The sequence below is a fragment of the Lycium barbarum genome, chromosome 6 (assembly GCF_019175385.1).
Source record: "Lycium barbarum isolate Lr01 chromosome 6, ASM1917538v2, whole genome shotgun sequence".
Taxonomy (NCBI): domain Eukaryota; kingdom Viridiplantae; phylum Streptophyta; class Magnoliopsida; order Solanales; family Solanaceae; genus Lycium; species Lycium barbarum.
The window spans coordinates 4,003,399-4,013,410 of record NC_083342.1 but is presented as its reverse complement, the minus strand read 5'-3'; the positions used below and the strand labels follow the sequence as shown (position 1 = coordinate 4,013,410).

The following is a 10,012-nucleotide window of genomic DNA, read 5'->3' as shown; positions in this document are numbered from 1 at the left end:
GAAGATTTCATTTTCTCATTCACTATCTATTGTCGCTCTGAATCAATAACTAACATAACAATTGATTATGTCCAATCTCCAAAACAAAACTTGAAAACTATTTTTCCTCAAGCACCGCTTCAATCGGATGATGCCCACAAAAAATTTCACGCAAAAATCACCACATTATAATGATCGATCGCACGTCTTCATCTCTACCATTTTGTGATATCACTATTTTACATCTATCGTAAGACCACAACATTTAATCATTACACCCCACTTTGACCACCACAATATTGTTATAAAATGATTTACAAGCTGCCTATATATCTAAATTTGCTTTAGTATTATGAGGTTGACATGGAGCTTTGGCATTGTTAATGATGATATGAGAAGGAAGAGTCACATAGTTATGTCGATAAAGCTACGTCAAACGTGAAAATCTAACTTACCGATGTAATTCTTTATTATTTTAGTTCCATTTAGGATGATTTGAGGATAATTAATTTGAGCTTAAATGATAGGGACCTTACCTTATAAAGTTTCAAGTGTTGAAAAAGATGACGTTACTGCCTCTGGAACAGTGACCCCTTTAATTCAAAAGTTCGAAGGGAAAATCTTAATCATTTCATAATAGCAGCAAATTTGACCATTTTCCTTATAAGAAGTCAAATATTGAAACGATTTATGTCGTTAGTGTAAGAACATATTTGGACAAATCTTGTAACAATATGGATAGATTTAATCCCAATTATCGGAAGAAGACAAATTTGGACCATTCCATGAAGTTCAGAAGCAAAATTTGATGTTCTTTCTTTTAATACACATTGATGTTTTTTCAAAATTATTCAGAAATCAACTTTAACAACAGAAAATTTAAAAGAGTCAAGAATAATGCAAGAAAAAGAATGATCAATAACCAAATGCAATAGAAGGAGTATGATCAATAACCAAATGCAATAGAAGGAGTTTGCAAAAAGAAATAAAACCTTCTTGATATTAGTTGAAACAAAAAAAATCTTACATGTAACTTTTATCGACTCTTTCTTCTTCTCCACCTAGTTCAAATTCAACATAGCAATCCGAAGTTCGAATTACTGCAGTTCAACTTCATGCCCCTTGTTTGAAGTTTGAGATTGTCATTGATTTGAAGTTCAAAATACTAGTAATATAATGTATTGTTTGACTTGTTTTAGCTTTTAAGCTTTGTCACAAGGCACAAGAGTATTGCATCCATAATTACTGACGAAAATTCTTTCTTCAATGTTTGCAGCATGGTCAAAATAAATGTTTATCGAATATTGTAGAGGCTCGTGCAATTTAGGCCTGATCAGAACTTGTAAGTTGCCTTTTCCGTAATTGCTTAACATGGTTTAAATATTTAATCACTCTCTCCATCTCAAATTATTCGTCATGATTTTTAAAAGTAATTATCTCAAATTATTTATCATTTTAAATTTTTTAAGACAAATTTAATTATTTTATTCTTTTCACCCTTAACAGTTAATCCCTCCGTCTCATATTACTTGTCCACTTTTTCCTTCACACTCCCTTTAAGAAATCATAAATAAAAGTATACTTTTACAACATTACCTGTATCTCTATCCAATAACTTGTACTCTAATCAATATTGATTACTTTGAAAAGCAATTAATGCTAAGGTCAAAATAGGAAAACTTTAATTAATTTTATCTTGCTTTTATAAATAGACAAGTATTTTGAAACAGATATATTTAGTAATGTGGCCAACTAATATGAGATGGAGGGAGTATTATTCTTGAAGCTATAAATCCCTCAATTATGGGGTGATGTTATGATTGTTCAAATATAAATAAAAGAGAAAATAAGTAAAAATCCATCATAATTAACATTTTTTAAGGGACATATAAAAAAGAATCACGACAAATAATTTGAAACAGAGGGAGTGCATTGGAAGCTTGAAGCTTTACTCATTCATTCAATTAAAAAGTTTAATTATGTAATGATTTTAGTCCGAATGTTCGAATTAACACTACAAAACAAGGGTGATTTGCGGAGGTTGAAAGTTATAATTCGTGAGGTTTTTAGCCTCCGCTAGTTGCTAGAGAAGGCTAAAACTCTCACCAATTACAACTTTCAACCTCCGCAAATTAATCATTTGTTTGTAGTGTAAATATCTCACAAAAATTTTTAAAAGCATCCCACAAAAGTGGCTACCTGGTGTAATAAATGTCGATAAAGAGTTCATTTATTGGCCCATAAAAGGATATTGGGCTACCTCAAAGAAGGCCCAATAGGTTTTTCTTAGTACAAGAAAAAAATAGAACATATTATTGTCAAATTAGAGAAGCCATAAACCCTAGGTAAATATTTCTATATAAACCCTCTAAACCCTTTCTTCATCCGCCCTCTTTCATATTTGCTCTTCACAAAGCACTCTTTTTTTCTTCAACCCCAATATTTGTGCTTTCAATCAACAATATCATCAATGGAGTTTTGGGGTATGCTTTAAATATGCTTTTATTAGTATTATTAATTATTGAAAAGATTTTTTTTTATTATCTTTTGTTAGTTTCTAACTGATATTTTGTTCAATCTTATACTGTGTATCTAGTGGAATGTGTTATTTAGTGTTAAAAATTGCAAAATTTTTGTAGGGGCATGTGTTAAAAGCTATAATATTTGCCAGGTTTTTTTTTTTAATTATTATTATTATTATTATTATTCTTTCAAAAGGTTTAATCTTGGTTATTATGTTTAACTATTCATCAATGGAGTTTTGGGTATCTTTTAAATTCAATGTGTTTTGTTTTTATTCGTTCCCTTGAATTATTTCCATGTTTTTCGTGTACTTTATTGGTAATTATTTGAAAAAAAAAGTGATAGATTTTGAGCTTCTTTGTTTTTTTTTGTTTTTTTATTATGGTATGGTAAATAGTTAAAAAGAAAGTAAAAAAATTGCAAGTTATATATTTTAGTATTTGCAAGTTATATATTTTATGGTTCAATATTATACTGTGTTTTTTTGTAGAATGTTGATATTAGTGTTAAAATTTTTTGAAGCTTTATGTGTGAAAGCTATAATATTTGCCAGGTTTTAGTGTTATGTTTTCAAAAGGTTTAATCTTTGTGTAATTTATTGACCCAAATTATGTCATAGATAAGATAAATAAAATTGCAAGCTTTGAAATAAGGATTCCATGACATCACCTTTTAGTATTTGCAAGTTATATACTTTCTAAGTCTATTAAACACACATAATCGGAGAAAAGGTGTACTTCTTAAAACCAATAATGTTTAGTTTAATTAAGAGTTAATTAAAATTAAATAGTTGAGCAAAACCAAATAAACTGACAATGTATGTATATGTATGCATATACATATATATATATATATATATATATATATATATACATATATGTATGTATACATACATGTATATATATGTACATATGTATATATATTATTTCTTCAAGCTTTCACCTTAATATGTTTGCGGTGAATTGTTTCCATGATGCAGAAATCAATTCTTACTCCGTATGCTCTGTAATGTATGAAACTTCATGCATTGCATGTCTTAAGTTGTCCCGCAATGGGTAGGCATGCATAGATTTTAAAAAAACTTGCTACAAATTAAGTAGCAATTTTGAAATTGGGTACCGGGACTGGCTACCTGTAAAATTTTTGCCTATCTGTCCCTCTATTTGCTCCACAGGCAAAAGTTTTTTTTTTTAAACGAAAAATAAGTTGAATAGTAAATAATTTCATTTGTATGAACTATGTGTAGGTGTTGAAGTGAAAGCAGGAGAATCTCTAAAGGTCAGGCCTGAGCTTTTCAAGCTTATTCATGTTTCCCAGGTTAGCTTTTATTCCTTTTGTCTTTGTATTCATTCTCAAGCTAGCATAGCATGTCTTGGCTCTTAAATGGCTATTAGGGCATTTTTGAATGTTGAAATCTTGATTTTGTTGTAGGCTGCAATAGGTGAAGTGAAGGATACCAAAGAAGCTAAAAATGTTCCACTACGCCTAACTGTTGGAGAAAACAGTTATGTGATTGGAACTCTATCGGCTGAGGATAGACCTCAGTTGATGTTTGACTTGGTCTTTGAAAAGGATTTTGAACTTTCACATGGCTGGAAGAACGGCAGTGTCTACTTCATTGGATACACAGCTGATGATCCAAGCGTTGATGATGAAGTCGACTCTGGAGACGATGTTTTTTCGGATGAAGAGAATGTTCTAGAAGCACTAAATGGTAAACTTGAGGAGAAAAAGGCTGATGTGAAGGATGTAAAGCCTGTAGAGAAAAAAAATGCTAAGGTAGCGGAGCCAAAGAAAGAAGCGGAGTCTGATGATGATGACTCTGAAGATGACTCTGATGATGAAGACGATAGCGAAGATGACTCTGATGTTGCACCTCTAGCCATGGTATGATTCATAAAGACTATTTGTGGTGCTTATTCTGCATTGTTTATCTCTTAATACGAGGAGATATGCTTTGCGTTATATTTTGTTTTTGTTTGGGTGTATTGAACTTTTTTTTTGTCCCTTTGGATTTACTAGGGTGGTCCAGAAGGTATGGATCTTTCTGATGATTCTGAGGATGACGATTCAGAGGAAGATGATGATTCAGAAGAAGAGACACCTAAAAAGGTACTCATCTTGTGGTCTAAAACTAAAGATGTGTAATGTACCATAATGTCCTTTGAATCTTGTGGCCATGAAGGATATTGAGTGTAAAAAGTTACTAAGAGCCTGTTTGGATGGGCTTATGCCTATGCAAACAGCTTATAAGCTAAACAAAATAAGTTGGTTAGTCTAACTTATTTTTTTTGGCTTATAAGCTTCTTTAGATAAGCTATAAGTCAAATGGGCCCAATTATTTTTTTGAGGTTATTTTAAGCACAAAATGACTTTAAGCTGGCCAGCTAAAAACTCAAAAAAGCTAAAAACAATTTATAAGCAACTTATAAGCCAATCCAAACGGGCTCTAACTAATATAACGTGGGATTCTGTTTGAAACAGTCTAAAAAAGAAAGTAAAACAAATTTGAGATAGGAGTACTAAATTTTGGATCTTTATGTTTGTACCCAAGTTTTTTAACACTTGCGAGTGGATCCATTTGGCTTAATTTGCTTAGTTTTTAGTCTAATTTTAAATGTTTATGATGAAGGTTGAGGAGAAGAAGAGACCAGCTCCATCTCCTAAAGTAGCTCCTGGTTCTAACAAAAAAGCAAAACAAGCAACACCGGACAACAAGTCAGGTTGGATATATTTTTGGTCCTTCATTTCTTTAATATTTGCGTTACTATTGTTTGCGTTCTCCATGGAATGTTAATTTACATGCTTGGTCATTGACAACCTTTTTTTCGCAGGTGGTAAGAAAGGTCCAGCCATGCCTTTTGCTAAGCAAAATGGTAAACCTGCATTCAATGGTAACAACAACAAATCCAAAGGCCAGTCCCCAAAATCTGGTGGCCAGTTCTCTGGCAACAAATCAAACAACAAGTATGTACAAACTCCACAGAACCTGTTACTAATTCCCGCACACTTATCTTCAAATGACTAAATTTTGATCAACTATATTTGTATTGCAGAAACTTTAGTGGCCAAAAGAATTTTAAGGGCAAGCAAGGAAGAAAGTAAGGTGCTTGAAAGACTGCTAAGACAGGATCTCATACAGTGAAGTCTTTTTGAAGAGGAAGTGTTTTTTGTTTTTATTTAAAGGGGAGACAAATGGTTCATTGGTTTGTGATTCCTTAGTTGCAGTAGGTCAAATTTTGGATGAATGTTTCTCTTTACCAGAGTTTTGTCGCTATATTCATTTTTTGGAACACCTATCATTATATATTTATGCTAATCTTATGTTATTCGTATTCTTAGTTATTTTGTTTAATTGAGGCATGACCATTAAATTTTGGCACGCTTCATCTTCCTGTTGTGAGGAAAAAATGTTTATCAACTTAAAGCTTTGAGGTAGCTCTTGACTTGCACCACAGAATAAATTTGTTTGTTCTTTAATTAAAAAGGGTTTTCCTGACAAACAGGTACTTTGAAAAGAATTCTAATATTCACACAATTATTCTGGTTAGAGTTATTTTTATTCAATGGAATATCACTCGCACCTTAATGTCTTGGTCCCATTTCTCAGTTACTGAAACTACTTCAAGATTTTAGTATTGCAAATTACAGATTTCGAAGGAAAAGCTGGCAAGAGATGGCATCAATACTCTCCTTCAAAAAACAAGTTGTATCACTAATCTTTCGAAATCATGACTAACCACTTCTAATGTGTCAATTAATACACTATTCGTTCAATGAACTAAAATCGGCTATTCTCCAACTAAAATCAGGTCTTGTGGGAGGTTCAAGAAACATCTACTACACATTATCTAAACCAAATTCAACTCTCTCAATATAATCCTTAAAAAGTTCGACTCGAGCGGACAATTTAGTAGTTCTCGAGAAAAAATGAGGACATGCTCAATCATTTGATTGAATAGTTGATTGACTCAACCCCTCTTGGTCCAATAAAGCAAGGGTGCGTAAAACTCTAGCCAAAAAAAGAAACAAATAAAGGTATTTTTTATCTTCTAATCAGATAATATGTAACAAATTAAGCTTGTCAAGAAAACCGATATATTATGGAGTAATAAGGGAAAACCGTTGATGGATACCTAAAGATGATTGCACTTGAAAATTAACATTTCATATCAATTGGCCACAAAAAATATTTCATTATCTCAATTCAACTTATGTTTGTAAATCAATATTTATTTTACTATTTGATCCATTATTTCAACAACCTTAGACATAGAATTTATAGTTGACATACTGGTTCAAAGAGTATTCAAGTGCAAAAAGGTTTTCACTCACAAAAAAGTTACCTACTGCAATTCATGTCCTAACACCAAACAACGAACCAAATGCTCTTTTTCAAGAGGCGTAGATACACTATGTATGACATCGAGAGGAGCTCCACGAAAGGAGAATTTAAAAGGTCAATGCAGAAACTATAACTCCGAAATCGCAAATACGTATGTTAGGCAACGTACTGCTCATCTTCAACCAAATATTGTTCAAACGCCAATACACAGCACAGCCCGTGCTACTCGGCAGATGTCAGCACAGACCCAAATCAAGAAGTAAAAGATGAAATGCCTAAACGATATCAAGATTCTCTTCCAGAAAGGTTACAAACTAGAGGTCTGGAACCCTAAATAGTCTCATACAATTTCACCACCATACATAATAGCAAACAGTAGTTAGTCTGGAGAATGCAAAACCAGCAGTACCCTGTTCCGAAGTTGCATTACCCTAAAATAAGACGAAAGAAAAAATAATTCGAACGTTGCCGTCTCAAGCTGCAGAAGAGTGCTCAATCATTCTTCTCTCGTCCCTGCAAATGCCTGTCAAACCAAAACTGTAGGGATATATCTTCTGACTTGGCTCCACAACCTGTATACATTTCACGGTAAGCTGTAATTAAAATCAAAATCTGGGTCCTTTGCATGCAGGGATACCTGGACCTGCAAAACTAACTCAGTAAGACCAACTTCAATGATACAAATGAAAGAACCAAAGAACAGTTCGAAAGCTACTAGCCTGGATGAGCTCTGGTCATAAGAAACCTGACTGCACAAACAAGCACACAATGCATTTGGCAAAAGATTATACAAGTAAAATGACGCGTGTTATCATCTGCAAGACGTCTCTTACATAGCCCCTAAAATACTAGACCTAAACCTAGAGCCGGACAAGGCATTTCAGCTGAATGACCAAGAAATGTATGAAACTGGAATGTCAATAAAACAAGATAATTTAATTTCTGGTCCTACTTAGCAATAATGAAGAAGTTTATGCAAAGGACAACCATGCTATAGAAAAGTTTCAGGACAGAGCTCTTTTGAAGCAACACTTCATGAGTCACTTTAGAAGGGAAATTAATGAGTGAGCATCCGTGTGATGATAGTTATCATGGCAACGTGTAAGTCAACAATCACAAATCAGTTGCATCTTAATCTTCTGAAAAATGAGCCAAGAACAAAACGAAACTACATGCATCAGTAATTAGTTTCTCCTAAACGATAAGACATAGTTTGTGGAATTTGAATAAGCCAACAAATGATAATGTTTAGGAATTCACTTCATAACAACAAAATGTCAAGAAGACATGTTTACACCCTATAACCTTAAAAGTATTTTTTTGACACTTGACAAAGATTCAAAATTGAAAAACAAAGTGAAATGACACAAACATTTAGGGCAGATAGTTGAAGTTATTATCCGATAGTTAAGTTTTTTAGAAAAGAAGATTGTGAAAGTAGAAGATTGCTGGTGGAAGTTCAAGTCTGAAAATTTTCACTCGAAATATATGTTCAAACCATTATTTCACCTGAAGTTCAAATTATAACCTCACAAGTATTGCACCCCCCACCCCAAAAAAAAAAAAAAAATCACAAGCAAACTCTCACAAAAAAATAAAATAACTTTATAGTGGAAGTGAAGTAGTGAGACAAACACTGCTTGACAAGTAAAAAAGGGTGCAAGGTATATTTTCAGAAGACAATAGAGCATGACAGGACAAAAAATAAGAAGGGATTTCAAAGAGAAATTCCGTCCATCAGAAGAAAAAGTACGGGCAAGAGTGACAGAATTTGGAAACAGGACTTAGAAGCAAGTTTCAAAGGGTAGAAATGAGAGTAAACAACGAATGAAGCACAGAAAAAAACATATTAGAGGCCACATCATAAAAAGGATCAAAAACTTTTCAGGTTGCTTATCAGAGAATTGAAAACCTGCACCGCCTGCAAGTGGAAAATGGGCATTAAGCTATATTTCATGGCAGGTGGTCTTTCTAGAAGGCAATACTTTAAGACAGAGCAAAAGCATCAATAATTATAATCAATATTATAAGGGATAAGGACACAAACCACTGCACAATATTTTCATTAGTTATCCATATGCACTGTCTTCTCATTGCTGATTATAATACTGATCTTGGTTAGCAAGTTCTGCCTGTTCCTTTTCCCGGTTCCACTGCTCTATTCTTGCACGCCTCTCTTCGCTGCTATCCCTAACTGGACTTTGGTCTCTCCTGGCAACTGGACTCCTGCTCCTACCCCTCCTATGTTCAGGGCTTGTACTTCTGTTCCTCCTGCTCCGACTCTCATAATAATGATCCCTTTCATCATACTTTCTACTATGACTCCTACGAGAGCGCTCTTCATAGCTACGATGCCTGTAAGGACTTCGGCTCCTGCTTCTGCTTCTGCTATGCCTTCTCCTATACCTTCCAAACAACTGACGACGCAATTCCCTAAATAGTCAACACAAGTCAGTTACAACTGAATTTCAAATACCCTGTTCGGTCAAGCTTTTGTGAAGCCAAGAGTGCTTTTTTTTCCTCTTCATAAAGTGCTTATTTTAGAAAGCTGGATGTGTTTGCCAAATTTTTAGAGAAAAAAATAGTGTGCTTTTGAGTAGAGCAGAAGTAGTTTTTCCAGAAGCTAAAAAAGGTCGCTTTTCTCTGAAACCACTTCTGAAACATTGGCCAAGCACATATTGGCAAAAGTGCTTTTTAAATTAATTAGTCAAACACAAACTGCTACTCTCAAAAAGTACTTTCCCAAGACAAAACAAAACTTTCCAAAATAAGCAGATTTTGAAAGTTTGACCAAACAAGCTATAAGACTACAGTTTAAAGTTTTTTATTTTTACATAGAGTGGCAATAACCTGCTGATCTTTTTGAGGTGCATAAAGTTGCAATATCCACCGCGGTTGCAGACATTTTCCTCGTACTGTCGACAGGTGGCTTCACGAAAATCAGTCACCGGAGAGAAATCAACAATGATGGGCCTTCCTGCAGGGTTTATTACCAAAGGGAATATAAGGAGATAGTCACATTATGAACTATTGGTGACAAACTGAAACATGATGGGCTACATGTTCCAATCAGGGTCAGAGACTCGGAGCTACATCTAACCATTCGCCAGAAAATTTGATATAAAGAGCTTCATTAGTGCGTAAACCGATTGTATACCACCATTG

At 33.7% G+C, this 10,012-nt stretch overlaps 2 protein-coding genes across 3 annotated transcripts in view; one reads left to right on the top strand and one right to left on the bottom strand.

Moving 5' to 3' along the window:
* Positions 1–2,309: 2,309 nt before the first annotated feature.
* LOC132600522 (histone deacetylase HDT2-like) lies at positions 2,310–5,837 on the top strand. The gene is made up of 7 exons (XM_060313744.1): positions 2,310–2,462; positions 3,749–3,819; positions 3,934–4,389; positions 4,525–4,614; positions 5,135–5,225; positions 5,337–5,469; positions 5,559–5,837. Exons 1-7 carry the CDS (start codon positions 2,450–2,452, stop codon positions 5,605–5,607), a joined length of 903 nt encoding a protein of 300 aa, XP_060169727.1. The 5' UTR covers positions 2,310–2,449; the 3' UTR covers positions 5,608–5,837.
* A 1,164-nt stretch (positions 5,838–7,001) lies between these two features.
* LOC132600521 (splicing factor U2af small subunit B-like) overlaps positions 7,002–10,012 on the bottom strand; it is a 9,984-nt gene continuing 6,973 nt past the window's right edge. For both annotated transcript variants that reach the window (XM_060313742.1, XM_060313743.1), the window contains exons 4-6: positions 9,698–9,824; positions 8,895–9,280; positions 7,002–7,419 (exon numbers count right to left, since the gene is read on the bottom strand). In XM_060313742.1, the coding sequence (XP_060169725.1) occupies positions 8,938–9,280; positions 9,698–9,824 (470 nt within the window). In that variant the 3' untranslated portion in view covers positions 7,002–7,419; positions 8,895–8,937. The remainder of the gene's footprint in view (positions 7,420–8,894; positions 9,281–9,697; positions 9,825–10,012) is intronic.

Excerpts from the sequence above, each read along its gene's own strand:
- LOC132600522 (XM_060313744.1), top strand. Across the intron at positions 4,615-5,134 it reads AAGAAGAGACACCTAAAAAG|GTTGAGGAGAAGAAGAGACC; the intron begins GTACTCATCTTG and ends TTTATGATGAAG. Across the intron at positions 5,226-5,336 it reads AACACCGGACAACAAGTCAG|GTGGTAAGAAAGGTCCAGCC; the intron begins GTTGGATATATT and ends TTTTTTTCGCAG.